The following is an 18292-nucleotide window of genomic DNA, read 5'->3' on the forward strand; positions in this document are numbered from 1 at the left end:
CAGCTATACCTCTCTTGGGCATATACCCAAAAGATGCCTCAACATATAAAAGAGACACGTGCTCCACTATGTTCATCGCAGCCTTATTTATAATAGCCAGAAAATGGAAAGAACCCAGATGCCCTTCAACAGAGGAATGGATACAGAAAATGTGGTACATCTACACAATGGAATATTACTCAGCTATCAAAAACAACGAGTTTATGAAATTCGTAGGCAAATGGTTGGAACTGGAAAATATCATCCTGAGTGAGCTAACCCAATCACAGAAAGACATACATGGTATGCACTCATTGATAAGTGGCTATTAGCCCAAATGCTTGAATTACACTAGATCCCTAGAACAAACGAAACTCAAGACGGATGATCAAAATGTGAATGCTTCACTCCTTCTTTAAATGAGGAAAAAGAATACCCTTGGCAGGGAAGGGAGAGGCAAAGATTAAAACAGAGACTTAAGGAACACCCATTCAGAGCCTGCCCCACATGTGGCCCATACATATACAGCCACCCAATTAGACAAGATGGATGAAGCAAAGAAGTGCAGACCGACAGGAGCCGGATGTAGATTGCTCCTGAGAGACACAGCCAGAATACAGCAAATACAGAGGCGAATACCAGCAGCAAACCACTGAACTGAGAATAGGACCCCCGTTGAAGGAATCAGAGAAAGAACTGGAAGAGCTTGAAGGGGCTCGAGACCCCATATGTACAACAATGCCAAGCAACCAGAGCTTCCAGGGACTAAGCCACTACCTAAAGACTATACATGGACTGACCCTGGACTCTGACCCCATAGGTAGCAATGAATATCCTAGTAAGAGCACCAGTGGAAGGGGAAGCCCTGGGTCCTGCTAAGACTGAACCCCCAGTGAACTAGTCTATGGGGGGAGGGCGGCAATGGGGGGAGGGTTGGGAGGGGAACACCCATAAGGAAGGGGAGGGGGGAGGGGGATGTTTGCCCGGAAACAGGGAAAGGGAATAACACTCGAAATGTATATAAGAAATACTCAAGTTAATAAAAAAAAATGGAAATCAGTCCACCATGCCCCACAGTTTCTGTTGGGTTCCTATGCATCTTAGAGGAAGGACAGTTTCTCTTTCTACTAACATGGGAAACATGTTTGTTAGTGTAACACAGTAAGAACGTCAGAGTAGTTGGCAGTAGGGATGCCTACACTTCTATTTAGAGAAGGTATTACAATTCTGAGGGAAAAAAAAAACTTGAGTCATTATGATCGAGATTTTCCTCACAGTTTTGCTTGGGGCTAACCCTATTCCAGAAAGAAATTACACCATTAATATATTACATGGCTGGTTTTTAGGTTAGTATTCTCTACATGTCAGCCAACTATTGCAACAACTTCTAAAAGACTTTTTGCATATGTTTATGGCATTTTAATAGTTCATACTTTAAGTCAACAATTAGGTAAGTATAAACGTACTTCAACATGCAAACTTTATAGCATTCCTCTAGAGAATAAATCAGTACATGTTGTATAATGGAAGAGAAACAAAACACAAGGAAAAGCACATTTCTGAATATAGGAGAAGCCATTTTGCCTAACAGTGACTCTGAGACTCAGGAAAGACTTCTGCTCTTTCTTTGGTAAGAAAGTGATTATACATTGCTGGATAAATGTTACTGATATTTAAGTAGCAAGTACAAGCTTCCCTTTGACACACTCGTAATATCAGAAAAGACTTGGAATTATCCAAAAAGTATTGACTTTCTTATACAGTGATACAATGCTATTCAATGGTGTCTCCTATATCAGTAAAAAATCTTTTTCCAAACCGTGGTAAATCTGGTATGGATATATAACTTTAGGTTCCAATACATTTCTCCCTTTTGTTTTTTACTCAATGTAAAAAAATCCATCAATGAGCTTGACTGCATAATTGTAAAGCATTTGCTGGGAAATAATGTTCTATACACCTTGAAGAGCAAACCATAGATGATCTTAAAGCAAGAGTTCCTGTTACTTCAAGCAGCCACCAAATTCACTGAGAATGAAGCCTAGGACATTTCTGTCACAGATGAAGGAAATTGGGGTGAGGTGGGGTACTTTGAATCAGGCCAGCAGTGCCCTGCTCAAGAACAGGATAACCTCCTTGCAGGGCTAAATGATCTCTAGGACTTGCTCTTCTGTTTCCTGACCAAGAGATCACACTCTTTTCTCAGAGAAAAGAAACCCCAAACCTGAAACCAGTGAAAGGTAGTTTAGGGAAAGGCCTCTGAGACTTACCTCCTGTTAGCATAAGGGCGCATTTGCACATACAGTTGTCGTTATCAGCGTCCTTTGTGCTGAAATCAGCACCATGTAAGATCAAGCTGCTCTGTTTGCCTGCTGTCCCCGTGTGACCCTTTAAATATAACCTGCAGTAAAACAGAAAGTACGATCATCCACTTGACAGAGCATGACCTAGAAGATAATTTGTTGCGTGTTTAACTTCTTTTTGTCCTCCTGTCCTTTGAACTCAACCCTTCCAACAAATCACTTTATGAACCAAAAGTCAATAGATAAAAGAAGGAAAGAAGGAAGGAGTTAGAGAGGTAAAGAGGGGGGGTGAGAGGGATGGAGAATACAACCATGAGGCATAGGCTCCAATTCTGAATGGGTGCAATTCCCTGTGGCTGCAGCTTAGTGGCTGCTGTTCTTGTTTGCTATGCATAAAGGAACCCACGTGGCTCACGGCTAGTGCAGGACTCACAAACAGAAATGGAATTTATTCTTATAGTTACTTGTTACCAAACATAAATCTCCATGAGCATATCAGTACAGCAGAGCATTTCATTAATATCCCATACTAAATACTTTTACTATTAACACAACCACTATACCAAGTCTTACCGACAGAGGCTTCTTTTGGTTCATGTCATAGAAAGGTGAAGGTCACCCCACAGCACTCAGAGCACTTCACGTTTGCTGAGCACACACTCTATGTCTCCCTTTCTACGGCTCCTTAGACCTTTTAACCCAGGTCACATGCACTACTTCTAAGTCTGAAAGATTTGTTTCTACTGCCTTTAGAAAAACTGTGTTCAAATTCCAGCAGCTGTTTGATCTTTAAAACAATACTATTTAAAGAGCCCAGCCTGCTGTCTACAAACATTTCTTTCTAATGGTGTGTGTGCAGCAAACCAGTAGGACCTTTGAGTAAAGGCCTGCTCAACAGCAAAACAAATCGGGCTGTTAATGACAATTTAATATTATTACAGAGATGCAGACTGTCTATGGATTACATCCGGGAATCATGGGACTTCAGAGAAGTCGTCTAGTATAGCTTCTTGTCTGTTGGCTATCCTTTTCTGTCCTCTTTCATTTTCTGGGCCATGGGAGCTTGCCCAGGTGCTTCTCTTGCTTTTAGGAGCTCTGAGCATCTACAGTGCAGTCATGAACATCAGCAGTTTGGTACTCTCTATCAATGTGGATTCTCATTTGCATCATCTAGCAATGTTTCTTTGAATCATACCTACATAAGATCAATGGCGACTAATCTCTACATGAATGTGAGTCTCCTAGGATCTCGACCAGCTCTAGGAAGATATGAAACATCAGTAATAAAGGTAAAATAAAGTTGGGAGATGTGTAAAGACATGTAACTGGTTTTCCACATAGATATATGTAAAATGTAATGTTTTATCTTTATTTTGTGATCTTTAATAATTTTTTGTTTTAGGAAATAATAGTATTGTTTTGTGTTTGAAGGTTTTTTTCCTTCAGATTTTTAGGCCCAGAGTAAAGTGTACAATTAAACCCCATTTAGTTTGCATGGAGTCAGTCACTAACAGAATTTCAAATTCAGAGCAGCACAAAAATTTTCTAACCCTGACCTGCTAATACTGAATCACATATAAGTTGTTATTTTCAAACTCTGAGTGGGAGAATAAATATCCCACAAGCTAATGCAGATAATAAATGTAAACCTATTCTTGATAGTGTGATTTTTAAGTCTTTTTACCTTTACAATATAAGATATTATCTACTTTAGTTCTATTTTAATATCTGAATACATACTTATTAAAAATATCAAACAATAGCAAGTCAAAACCACTGTCCCCTTCTCTCACCTTGAAAAGATTTACCTTTATTTTTATTTTTTATTTCATAGCACGAGTGTTTTGCTTGCATGTCTCTCTATGTACCTCATTTGTGTCTGGTGCATTAGGAGGTCAGCAGAGGGCATCAGTCCTCTATAAATGGAATTACAGATAGTTCTGTACCCTCATATGGATGCTGGGAATCAAACCCAGGTGTTCTGAACGGAACAGCAAATGCTCTAATTACCAAGCTATCTTTCCAGTCCTTTGTCTCTTTCTTTAGAAGGAATCATTGTTGCCCATTGTGTATCTTTCCAAGTCATTTCTCCTCATGTATGAATAAAAATTGAAACAACATTGCACTTTAAACATTTCTTTACAATGTGAATTTTATATTCTTTTATTACCACTTCCAGGCATCACATCTTGTTCTCCAGCATCACCTGGAAGCTCTGGTATGAATACGCAGTATTTTCCCAGGCATCGCATGTCCTTCTCAGGTATCTCCTGGAAGCTGCGCTATGAATGTGCTGTAATATGTTCAAGACAGCCTTTCTCTCTCTCAGTATTCATGCAGGAATATATGCTTAAGTGGGAATGACATCTGGAACATCGATCCCTGACCTTCCTCTGGGGGAATAGTTAAGGCTTATGTCAGGCCCACTTCCTTTTAATCTTCTGCAGTCCAATTTTGTCTGAGTTTTGCAGTTTTCCAAAATACAAAACAATGTTCAATATATTATGTGCACAGAGTAAAGTAAGAAAGGCTTTATCTCTTTTCCTGTTTGTTCTTCTGTTCTTAGTGATGATTCATTTATATTCTGTTACAGCCAATGGAGATTAAGAAACAAAGTCAAAGTAAAATCATGCTTAAGGTAAATTCTTCAGTGAACTTTTTTTTAAAGATAAAAGGTCTAATAAGATAAACATTTTCTTAAGGTCCTGGTCAATTTACAAATTACTAAAACAAGAAGCGAAGGTCCAATATACACTCCATCGTATAGGTTGGAGTGACTTGAAAAATGAGGTCTGGGGAGATGGGTAAAGTACTTCAAATGAAAATGGCAGGAAGTCCTGAGTTGGCCTGCCCAGCACTCACACAAAACAGGGCATGGCAGTGCTGCTTATCATCAGATAACTGCCCCAGTGAAACGGAAGGAAGAGACAGAGGATCACCAGAAGTGCACTGGTTGTCAACCCTCCTGCTGTAGGCAGGTGATAAGACACTGTCTCATACATCGCGGGATACCTGGAATGACACCCAATGCTATCCTCTGACCTCTATACATGCATACCCATGCTCACACACCTAAAACTCAGAAACACATCATAATACACTCATGTGGGAGACTATATATATGAGACCAGTATCTTAAGTATAATGAACTTTTTCCTTGAACAAGATGAGATTAGTAATGTTCTTGATAGATCTCATGGCCTTAGCGTGTCACACAGGCAGCTCATGAGGTAAGAAGAGATACTTACTTTGGTACTCCTTCTCTTACATTGGAAGTCGGGGGAAATTTTTCATAAAATTAAAATTTTCCCAAAATTATTTAAAGAAATTTACCAATAAGGACAATTATGATTCTTTGTAGCCCTATAGGGATCCCAGAGAAATCCATGTCCAGGAATAGCTCTTTGCCCAGATATTACATATCTTTATTGTAATAGAGTCACAGTTGTTGACCCAAAGTTAAAGACCATAATTGCTACAGGTAAACAAAGGCTGGCCACTCATTATTGCCAAGTATTTTATAATTAGATAGAAAAACTTTGAATTGAGACTAATGAAATCATAGACTGTTCCTTTAAATTCAAATCCTTATGTGTAAATAAGTGCTTCTCCTTATCTATTTAGCTGATAGCTATTGCAAGTGGACCCTCAGCTCACAAAATAAAAGTCAAGACTGTCCTGGCAGTTGACTCTGGTGAAATAGAACTTGAACTGTGAGCCATTAAAAAAATGACTTTTCTTTTCAAATAACTCCATGGAAATCCTAAACGCTTTTTCTTTGTCCAGTCAGAGAAGAAGTGGATGGCAAAATGGATAGTGTGCTATGAGATTAAATTAAAATGTTCTTTCAGAGAAAAACGTTTAAAGGGACAGAAGTAATGAAGCAGGATAAAACTGGGGTAGGGATACTCTACAAAAAAAATGACAGGTGTTCTACAGGAGGCAATAGCATATGACCAAAGACACAGGTGGAAGATTATTATAGCTTCTGACCTTATTTTTTTCTTAATTAAGGAAAAAATGCTTGTTACTACATCATTGTTAGTCACTATAACATCTATCAGCATTTGGTTTTTCCCCCAATTACTATGCGATGGGAAAATAGAGTCCAATGTGTATATATTGAAATTAATCACAGTTCTCCAGCTATCTGTATGAAAAATATAGTACTCCCTTCAGGTATGGAAATTTCACAAGTGGAAGGATGAAGTTATTACATTTCTTAGTGAATGCATAGTAATAATGCACACTATTATGGGGCAACAAGCTTCCAAATGTCTTTCTATACCTCTCCCTCTCCATCTCCTTCTCCCTCTCCGTCTGTCTCTCCTCTCTGTCTGTCTCTGTCCTTCTGTCTCTGTCTCTCTCTCACTCTCTCCCTCTCCCTCCTCTTCTCTTCTCTTCTCTTCTCTCTCTCTCTCTCTCTCTCTCTCTCTCTCTCTGCAACCACATGCACTTGAGCATCAGAGGGAACCTCGGTGAAGTCCCTTCTCTTTATTAGGCAGATCCTGAAGATAGAGCTCAAGTTTTCAGTCTTGGTAGCAAGCACCCTGACCCACTAAGCTTCCTTGCTCACCTCACACTCTCCCTTTGGATGGTATCCCAGTCCCATAAACATAGTTTCTCACTAATTTCATCTGCTAAAGAGATTTCCATTTTCACTCTCTTTTTAGGCTGCCAAGAGTCTTTTTCATCATTAAGGCAGATTGAGTTATATGTATGACAAATCTATGCCTGGCCTTGAATCTTAAACAATAGGCAGTGTGAGGTACCAAACTTAAGGTCTTTGGTACTCACAAGCAGAGCACATTTTTACCTTTGATTCTACGTCTCTCCCTGTCACCATTTGAAAGTACTTTGTCTTTTTCATAGCTTCTTGAAGAAATTGTGAATGAGACCACTCCACCCTGTAATTTTTTAGAGCCTGGTAGCAGGGACTCAATCGGAGTTTCTCATGAGAGCCATGACTGTGCCAGTGCAGCACTGGACTGTTTCTGACTTAACTATCTTTCCCAGCCTGTACCACCACTGAAAGAGCAGGGTGTCAACAGCAAGGAAGGCATCACTATCAGAACTGAGTGAGACAAGCAAAATCCTATTTCTTCTAATTATTTACAGAGAGAAAGCTGCGTTTTACTTTAGGACTTCTGGAAAAGGAAAACATTTCCATTCTTAGAGTTGTTTAGATTTTAGAATTTCAAATCCTCCCATAAGCATCTCTTTGCTGGCTTTCAAATTTATGACTTTTCTTTAGTAATTATTAGTGTGTGTGTGTGTGTGTGTGTGTATGTGTGTGTGTCTGTATATTCCTAAATATATAAATATAACCTGGTCGGTCTGTATAATGTTACTTGTACATGTAGGTTTTCAAAGCTGCCCATTTAGTAGTGTATACCAATTGGTGTGCTCTCCCCTTGATAAGACTGTTTTTCTCTCCTCTCAGCATTGCTAAGGTGCCTGTACTTCTGTGTGGTGTTGACTCTTGGTGGGCTTTTCCCCATCCAAGTTACTATGGTTATTGGTATCCTACTTGTCTAGGAAATGTTCACTAAGTGATACTGGTGAGATTTCATGGGTGTAGCTTCCAACATCCCTAGGAGACAAAAACCTAACAGAAAACTCTGTCCCTTTAGCTCTTACAATCTTCCCAGGCCCTCTTTCTCAAAGATCCCTGAACAGTAGAATTGTAATGTAGATATATCAGTTGCAAGTGGACTTCACTTGTCTATAATTTCATTGGTTATAATTTTCTGAGATTTTTCTACTGCAAAAAAATAAATGACCTTTACCAGAATTGAGTAATGTACTTCTCTGTGGATATGTGAACCAATGCCAGCTATATGTCTGATAGAGGGTTAATATCTAAAACATTTTTTTGAAAAGTCAAACCACAAATAACCTACTCAAAAGCAGATCTGTTATTTGAACAGAAAATTCTCAATAGAAAGAAAAGATCATTTAGAAATATTGCAAAAATGTTTATCATTCCTAAAAATTAAGGAAATTCAAAACAACTTTGAGATTTCATTTTATTCCAGTTAGAATGGTAAATATCAACAAAACAGCTGAAAACAAATTCTAGAAGAGAAGTAAGGTGAAAGAACCCTCATTCACTGTTGATAGGAATTTAAATTGATAGAGCCACTATGGAAATCAGTATGGAAAATCCTCAAAAAGAAAATTACCATATGAGCAAGTCATACTACCCCTGGGCGTATGCCTAGAGAAATGAAAATGTTGCATACATGAGCTATGAAATACTATTCCACTGAAAAAAATAAGCTGAAATCATGAACTATGTAGTTAAATGGATGGAACTAGAAAAGAACATATTGAGTGAAGTAACCCAGACCCAGAAAGACAAACCACATATTCTCTTAGCTGACCTGTCTCGCTCCAAATCTTTAGATGTGAGTAAATGACCCGGGGTGATTCCAGAAACCAGGCATGTAAAAAGGTACCATTTCAGTAATAACAGGTGGTAGAGCCACAGAAGACATTAACACAGCATGTGAATTCTGAAGGAACGAGTGTGAAAAAGAATTGGGACCTCATTAGGGAAAGAGAATGAAAATAAATATAGAGGAAAAAGAGAGGAGGGTAAAATAGTAGTAAGGGTGTCTGAAAAGTCACTAGGAATCAAATTATTTACTTAAAGCACTTATAACACACACAACTTTGATATATAAATTCACAAATATAATCTAAATAAAAAATTTCCATCTGGGCTTACCATGTACCCTCAAAGGCCCAAAGGGTATCTAACAAACATCCCAATGCCAGGTGTGAGAAGCCCTATTTTAAGCTTTTGGTCAAGATAGTGCAAAAGAACTACTAATTTATTCATATAGGCTATTTGCCATTGGTTGTCCCCGTACCACCAGTGGAGATTTAAGACGAGTCCCTATTGCTGAGGACAACATACACTTTAGATACAGGACCCAGAGACATCTGAGCTAGAACAGACCTAAAAGTCTCTTCCCCGAGGACTTTTATGGTGCCAGAAGTTGCCATGCAAGCTGCCAAAGGTAGGAAGCAATCAAGAATCCTAAACAGCTATAATGCAAATGAACTACAATGACCAACATGACATGATCACCCAAGTGAACATGGGTGCCATGTGTACTTTGTGGTAACCAACAATTCTCTACTTGGACATAGGACATCCTGAACAAGAGTTAAATAAAAACTGACACTGGAAACAGCCAAATACTCAGAACCAACAAACTCATGGGTCTTGGAGGAAAGTCTACCATTACCATTTTACTAAACCAGCATGATCCCTAATGATTTTCTATATATGTTCTTATAGCCACAGGCATTTCATCTTTGACAATGTCAAAGTGTCTTGGGGAGTTATTCAAATGATGAACAGTGAATGGCAGAGGTTTATAAATAAAAACAAAAATACAATTTTGCTTTGGAAGATAAGAGGGATGGAGAGGTTTCCTACCAGGCTTGTGGAATTCAAGAATGACTTGTTTTAAGGTTATCTAACATCAAGAAAAGAAAAGAAAGTGTGTAAAAGTCATCTTTTATTTAGAGATGTCAACAGTCAGTATATTCTGTTTCATTTTCTGTATTTGAGGCTAAAATATATTTTCGTAATATAAGAATGTATGTTCATCACAGCTTAAGGGTGACTTTGAATCTTGTATTAATTAGACTTTGCTAATATTGTTAAATCACTTCTAATTACATGAATTTTTACATTATTTCTGTAATGATATCTGCAATGTAACTTTTTATTAATTCATCCGGAATTACTCGAAACTCATCCAATTATACAGCTTATTTAATACATGACCTGAGATTTATTGAAGTACTGCCACCCTCAGCTTTTGCATGGGTGATAAAGATCTCTACTTGTCCTTGCACAGGTCTCTCCCCCCGAGAGAGAGCAGGACCCCTTTTATTCTTTAAACTTTTATTACATAGATCACCTTATCTAAAGGAATATTATTAATAATATACATATCTCATCTGCCTGAGTAGAATGGAAATTTTTTGTTCTTTGTGACCTTTTATGTCTCATACGTATAATGAGCATCCAATAACTATTTATTGAGTCAGTATAAACTAAGAATAGAAATTGTTTGGAGTTTAAATTTTAGGCATCTCAAGCCTATAGCTGTAACACCCTAACTCTAATAACATAATTATCTTTTAGAATTCAAGACCCAGGGGCATTATTTTTCAGAATTTGACGTTTAGCCAATATTAATGACCTAATGGTCTGTTCACATTGTATTGCTTTAGTGAATATAGAATTTGTCTTTGGCTGCCAACAGAAAAAGACTTAAGGAAATAACTCATAAAACACCCCAGTAAATGACTACTTCAGCACAAATGAGAAATGAAAGCATCAAATTTTATGAAGGGACTTATATCACATACAAGTGCCCATTCTATTGGATAATTTCCGTTGGACCCAGGCATTGAATTTTTGCATCACTTCCAAGAGCTTCATATTCTTTGTTAAGGAACAGAGGGTTTGTTTATTAGTGTTGAATCTTGGGGTAATCATCACTGCTGGAGAAGGCTCCATGATCCTTCTGCAACATTTTGTTACATATTGGTGAAACAGTGTTTTGCCAAAAGGAAAATGATCACTTAATTCTTCCCACAAGTCTATAAGTGCATATATAAGAAGATGTATAAATCAAACTCATTGACTAAATTTCCAGGAGAGCTCTTGTTAGAATGTTGATCATCAATCACAGACCCAAATCTGTAAGTGGAAGCAAACGATCAAAGGAAGATAGGAAAGAAAACAGTGTGTGAGTAGGAAAACTAAAACAACTGATATGTGCAGTTTCACCAATTAAGAGGAATATAAGAGCAATTTATACCAGAGATAAATAAGGATCAAGCATATATAAGTGGTTCAGTACAAAATAAATATAAACTGAAAGAAAACACTGCCAAGAGGAAATAAGTAAATACATGTAAATAAACAAACTATTAGTTTCCAAAGACTGAGAATGTGTCACATAGTACCTCGTTAAACCTGAGTTAACTGAATGAATCTAAGTTAAACAAATAAACCTTGATAGGCCTATGTCCTCTATAAAATTTGTAAACATGGTGAGATGGAGACACAGCCAATTATTGAATGGTTGAGGGCAGAGGTTGGCATTACTGATGGTCTACAAAGTCTAATACTATTTAAAAGAAGAAACAGAACACTAGGTTCAAAGAAGAAACAACTGGGGAATAGATTTTTGGACAGATTACTTAGTTTAAGATCAATGTTATTTTCAAACAGGGAAGCTAAAAAACACAGTCATTTAAATATCTACTCTTTAATCAAGTTCCAATCATTTAAGAACCCTTGGGATTCTTTTATTTTTTTAATAGAGTGTTTTCCTTCTTGAGTCGAGAACCTCCACTTGTTTTATTGTTGTTTGTTTGTTTGCTATTTTTTGTGTGTGTTTCTTGTAAAGGACCCTGGAAACTTTAAAAAGATTCCCATCTCACCTGTCCTCTAATTCTCATGCTTACTTCTAGAAAAGTTTGTCACTATAAATCTTTCCTGAGGAAAGTCAACTATTTTAACAGAGAATTGAGGCACTGAGGAATTACCAGAGTTTTGTTAAGAAGGTGCTTTGTTTTGCAAGACTCAGACACCTTGCATTTTTGACACTAGAAACACTATCACTGCAACTATTTTTATATCATGGCAAAAGTCAATTTTCAGTGATTCATGAAAGGCCATGAAATGTGTGTGTATGATTTCAAAATTGATTATCATTTTTTCTTTGAAAGAAAATACTGACATCAAATATTATTGTCTTGGCTTTCTGTTGTGAAGAGATGAGATTATACCCTATTTTGAATCTAAACACAGATGTACACTCAGATACATATCTTTGTTAGTGCTAAGGAAATATAATTTGATTTTCTAAAGTTTAGAAAAATACAAAACTTACGTGCTCTTAGTTCAAGACAAAAATCATAAACAAAACCAAAAAAATAGCTCTTCCAGTGTACCTTGCCTTTTCTAGTATCACATCAGAAAATTTTAGTGTCAAAATGATGTGGCATAAAATCCCTATAAAACTTATAACAGGTCCTTAAAGTATATTTCAATTCCCCTGAGGTTTTATGTGCCTCACAGAGTGAGCTCTAGATGAATGGCTCCCTACCTGGACCTTCTTTTGGTGTTTAAAATCCCATGGTCAATAGCCACGTCAAAAAACCATGGATTTTTCTTTTACCAGAAAATATGTAAGACCATTGTAAAAACTGAGATCCTAAAAGTTTTGTAGTATAAAAATGTCCAAGGGAAAGAGAAATATTCTCATTTCATTATTTCTATTTATGGAGTAGCAAGAAAATTCCTACTCAGCATCTTCTAGACTGAAGACAGAGTGGAGTAATTATGAGGGTAAAAACCATTGGGAGGCATTGTGTGAGGTTTCCTGCAGGGAAAATACTTTCTCTTCTTGTGTTGGATGGAATGTTACAACAGGTCTACAATTAAGAATCCAACGTGGATAAGCAGATTCTTCTGTAGACTGAAACCATCCCTGTGTTTACTTCTCTTCACAATTAGTATAATTCCAAAGCCCTTGGCATGGATTATGGCCTTCTGTTATCTATAGCACAGTGAACCACACTTTGGAGATGGTGGCTGTTCTTTAAATGAGGTGTGTCCTTTCCTACCTCTGAGTTTTGAGCGCATTGTTCATCTTCTTGGAATGCCAAGCTCCCCGCCCCCATGTCACCATCTTTTAAAGTTGCCCCATAAACATGCACTCACATTTCATAAAGCACCAAGGATTTCCTCAAGGAAGCTTTTCTCAATCTTTCTCACCCTCAGCAGAACTAATCTCTTAAGTACTCAACAATTATCTAAATCAATTTCTTAACTAAGGACTTGAATGTGAAACTAAATCACAAATACATGCAAGTGAAATTTTGTGTTTCTTCCTTATTTGGGGGAAGAAAGTCTTTATTTCTTTTTATTTTTCCTATTTTGTTCTTTTGTTTCTGTTTTGTTTTAATAACTGTTCTCTGATTGGATCTCAGGCTGCCTCCCTTGAAGATAACTTATGCCTAATACTGTGGATTATACTGTAGAACACGTGCCTGCTATTTGTTCAACAGTAAGTGGAACACCAGTCCATTCCACTAAACCTAATTTCTTTACTTTCTTGCCTCCTATTATCTCTATTACCAACTCTGTCTGCATTCTTCTCTAGAGAATTACTATTCCCCCATTTTATGTTATTTCTGGTTACTCTTGGTGAACCTTCCCAGGTTTCTCAAATGGTCCATGGCCCCTTCCTCATGCCATGTGATTTTTTTTTGTTGCCGTTTGTGCATTATACTGCTTTTAAGGCTATTTCTCCTGCCTTCCAACATGGTGGTACCTCATAATTTATGAGTTTTCATCTCAGGCAAGAAGTATATACTATATATCCCATTCATTAAAATTATTATCTCTGGGTCTAGGAAATCATCACAACATAAGCAAAAGATTAAATCAAACTATGATATCTAATAAGGTGGAGAAATTTTGTAGTCAGGTATGGCAGCACATTCGTGTAATCAAGAACCTGTGATAAGAAGGCTCATATGTTCAAAGCCAGCCTGAAGAACATAACACAATGCTGTCTCAAAAGAGAGGCAAAGGGGGACAGATATGCTTTGTAAATTCAAATACAACTCCGTTTAAAACTTTAATTTGGAAACCTATGTTAGATATTTACGAGAGCCATGGAGTTCTGCAGAAATAACTTTCTTCTTGGTATTTCACAACATCTGCTACTGGTTCCAGTCAGGACCACAGGGCCATGTAGCCTCGAGGATCAGAGAAATGAGAAACATTTCACTCAAAAAAAGTGAAGCAAGTTTTCCAATACCTCCAAATATGCAGGGCTCAAATTGACATGAGCTCAGGAGATTTTTTTCAGCTCACAAGAATTTGTTTTGTAGATTTGGAGTGAATGTCAGCTTTAGCTCCTCACTTTACTCCCAAGGATCTGAGATTTGGAAAAGTGAAGGAAAGTGTCCAAGGTCGACCAGAAAAGAAACTGCAGATCCAAGTCTAGAGTTCATGTCTCTGAGTTCCCAGTGCATTACTTGATATGTTTCAAAGAGACACTTCCCAATAAAGATCCCAACCAAAAATAAGACTTGTGTGAAAAAGATGTGCTTCCTGACCAAGTCATTTCAAATGTTTCTCCCCCAATAATTTGCTCAATATTTTATACTTCTATTCACATAGAACTTTATCAGACAAAGCTAATAATAGCCATCAGTCAGTCAGTTCTGACCTGACAGTACCATTCAAGCCCAAACATTGAGATAACAAAATTAAATATCCACTCATAATAATTATAGATGGCATAAGCAAACTATGATGAGAGGGACATTATAAATTCCTCCATATATAACCTTCAGATTTCAGCAATTCAAGTTTTCTCCTATGGCAAAAGGACTCATTTAGTTTCTGTGATGCTAAATATATATACTTATAATGTTTCTGTGATACTATAATGAGAATAGTACCATAATTACTAATAATGCTCAAACCACAAACACATAACGCAAAAATTAAGTTTATATTTTTAAAAATTCCCCAAGATCTGATGAAACACAGACACACAGACACACACACACAACACACACACACACACACACACAAACACACCACTTTTAAAAACACTATCAAAATATGTGATTTTAGTTGTGTTGTGACAATAAAATTAGAACATCTTTAGTTATTTCTTGAAAGTAATAGCACAATTACCTTTGCTTTCAAATAGTGAATCTTTAGTTATTATAATAACATAAAATAGTAGTTTTTAATTTTGTATCACAGACATTCATGATATTAGCAAGAGGAGGATCAATATTAAACACATTTCAAAATTATTAGTTTAATAAATTATATAAAATCTGATTCTTCATAAACAGTTTAACTTAGTCCAACTAATAATGGTACAAATTGATTTTTATGGGCTTTAGTGTGAGAAAATATAAAATGTACCAATCATTATCTAAAAGCTATGATCTGAGTTTAACCAGGAAAAAAAATCAAGAAAAGAAAAACTGAAATCTTCAATAATATCAGTTTTCTATAAATACTATTATTTTTATTAATTTACATTAATATTTGGTTATATTTAGCACATTACCATGTACATTACCATTATGTATCATGTGTATGGCATTTAGAGGCATTTAGAGAGCTATGACCAATGCAATGAGTAGATCTTGTCTGGGTTCTGAATCTATAAAATAGATAGATAGTTGTAAAATGTAGTAGTATAGATGTAGGAATTGAACCTGGGTCCTCTAAGAGAGCACCCAAGTGCTATTAACCACTGTGACATCTCTCCACCCACTCAGTCAAAATGAACTGAATTTAAAACCTTCCACATTTGAGCAGCATAAACTGATCATGAAGGATTAAAAAGAAAGAAAAATAGATCATAACATTGGTTGGGTAAGGAAGGCAAAAGCGGGTAAATCTAGAAAGTTAGAGGAAAGGAGCTAACCATGGTCAAACACATTATCTTGGCTCTTTCACCATGCCACCTGTTGTGTGTATTTTAGCTTTCATATCAAGCTTCACACCTCTATTTTCCTACACAACCATGGCTAGTGTATTCATGTTGGTTTTCATTGAATTCTGATTACGTTACAGCCTGCACAACTCTGATTCTCATGCCAGAACTGTTTTTGTTTTTGTTTTTTTTAACTCCACTGAGCACAGCATCTTTTCAATCCCCCAATTAATCTGTTATTTTTAAGGTTGTAATTATTGTTATGTTGACGATCATATATTTATTTTTAACTGTATTTTTAGATAGTAAATTTTTATGAGATGTAAAAGGCCACCCTAATCCCTAAACTGACAGAAACTCTTAACTATTTATTAGATACATAAAAAAATCCAATTGTTTATCAAGAAAGTCAAAGCCCATAAAATAGAAATGTATGCAGAAAATTAGGGCCACAGCTGGAGTGAGGACTCCATGGTTAAGAACACTCATTGCCCTTTCTGCTAGGACAGACTACTAGCTACTCTGTTCCCCAGAAGAGACTATATCCTGAGACATACCAGAGAATCCACTGCACTCAGCACTTGCCAAGAAACTCTGCCGAAGTCCCAGAGCTGCTGCTTGGGGCCAGTGGACTCAGGGACCCACCATTTCCCCAAAACTCCACCCAACCAAATATCAATCCACTTCTACTTGGTCCTTTGTGCTGGGACAGACTGCTAGCTAGTCTTCTCCCCAGAAGAGGATGTATCATGAGACATACAAGAGGATCCACTGCACTCAACATTTGGTAAGAACACCCCCACCATCTGAAGTCCCACAGCTGCTGCTGGGTGCCAGTGGACTCAGGGACCCATCACCTTCCGAACCACCCCCACCTGCTCAATACCAATCCCCTTCTTCCTGTTCCTTTCTGCTGGGACAGACTGCTAGCTAGTCTGCTTCCCGGAAGACAGTATATCCTGAAGCTTACCAGAGAATCTGCCACTCTCAGAACATTTGACATCATATCCTGAAGCATACCAGAAAAACCACTGTAGTAAAAATACTTGACACCACATCCTGAGGCATCCTAGGAGATCTGCTGCGCCCAGGGAATCTGACACCACAACCAGAGACATCCCAGGAGACCCACTGAATCCAGGACACCAAAGCTTGAAGGCATCACAGAAGTTCTTCTGTACACAGGACAATTGGGCTATTGACCTTCCAGGGGCTCTGTGGCATGCAGGGCAACTGATCCAAAAGACTGAAAGGCTCCCTGGAGTATGGCTGCACACAAGGTAACAGAAAACACAGTCCATTGACTCTCCATGAGAGCAACAGTGTGACTGCTCCTCTGAAGACCCAACAGGCTGAAGGCCTCTCAGGAGATCTACCACAGCCAGGGCAACAAAACAAGCAACTTTTCTGCCCCTGTGACTACACTCCATTTGGAAGGCCCCACAGGAAGTCTTCTACATTCAGGGCCACAGTCCTATCAGGAGACCTGGTGCAACTCAGGGACAAAAAAGGCAGACTTCAGAAAGAAGACCCAGACCAACAAACACTAGGGATAACCAGATGGTGAGAGGCAAGGGCAAGACCATAAGCAAGAAAAGCCAATATACACGGGCGTTATCAGAAACCAGTTCTCCCACCACAGCAAGTCCTGAATATACCAACACACCTTAAAATCAGGAAGCTGACCTAAAATCCTATCTCATGAAGATAATAGAGTCCTTTAAGGAGGATATAAATAACTCACTGAAAGAAATACAGGTAAGAAGGAGAAGCAAATAAATCCCTTAAGAAATAGAGAAAAACACAAACAGGTGAAGGAATTACGTAAAGCAATCCAAGACCTAAAAGTGGAAGTAAAAACAATAAAGAAAACATAAATGGAGGCCAACCAGGGAATGGAAAACCTAGGAAAGAGGACAGAAATTATAGATGTAAGTATCACTAACAGAATACAAGATATAGAAGAGAAAATCTCAGGAGTAGAAGATACTGTAGAAGAGATTGACACAAGAGGTCAAAGAACATTCAAAACATAAAAACTCCTAACCCAAAACATCCAGGTAATTCAGCACACTATGAAAAAAACAAATCTAAGAATAATTGGACTAGAGGAAAATGAAGATTCTCAGCTCAAATGACCTGAAAACATCAACAAAATCATTGAAGAAAACTTCTCCAACCTAAAGAAAAGACAGTCATAAAGGTACAAGAAGCCTACAAAATGCAAAGCAAATGGAACCAGAAAAGAAAATCCTTTGTCACATAGTAGTCAAAACACTAAATGCACAGAACAAAGAAAGAATATTAAAAGCTGCAAGGGAAAAGGACCAAGTAACACACAAAGATAGACCTATCAGAATTATGCCAGACTTCTCAACAGAGACTATGAAAGTCAGAAGAGCCTGGTCAGAGATCATGCAGACTCTAAAAGAACACAAATGCCAAACCAGGCTACTGTATCCAGCAAAACTCTCGATCAACTAGATCGAG

General features: G+C 37.5%; 1 protein-coding gene across 4 annotated transcripts in view; it reads right to left on the reverse strand.

The window, feature by feature from the left end:
- Angpt1 (angiopoietin 1) overlaps positions 1-18292 on the reverse strand; it is a 248746-nt gene that overhangs the window by 21289 nt on the left and 209165 nt on the right. For all 4 annotated transcript variants that reach the window (XM_087559330.1, XM_087559332.1, XM_087559331.1 and 1 more), the window contains 1 exon segment: positions 2250-2380. In XM_087559330.1, the coding sequence (XP_087415456.1) occupies positions 2250-2380 (131 nt within the window).

Source organism: Rattus norvegicus, chromosome 7 (assembly GCF_021556685.1).
Source record: "Rattus norvegicus strain SHRSP/BbbUtx chromosome 7, alternate assembly SHRSP_T2T, whole genome shotgun sequence".
In the NCBI taxonomy this organism is placed as follows: domain Eukaryota; kingdom Metazoa; phylum Chordata; class Mammalia; order Rodentia; family Muridae; genus Rattus; species Rattus norvegicus.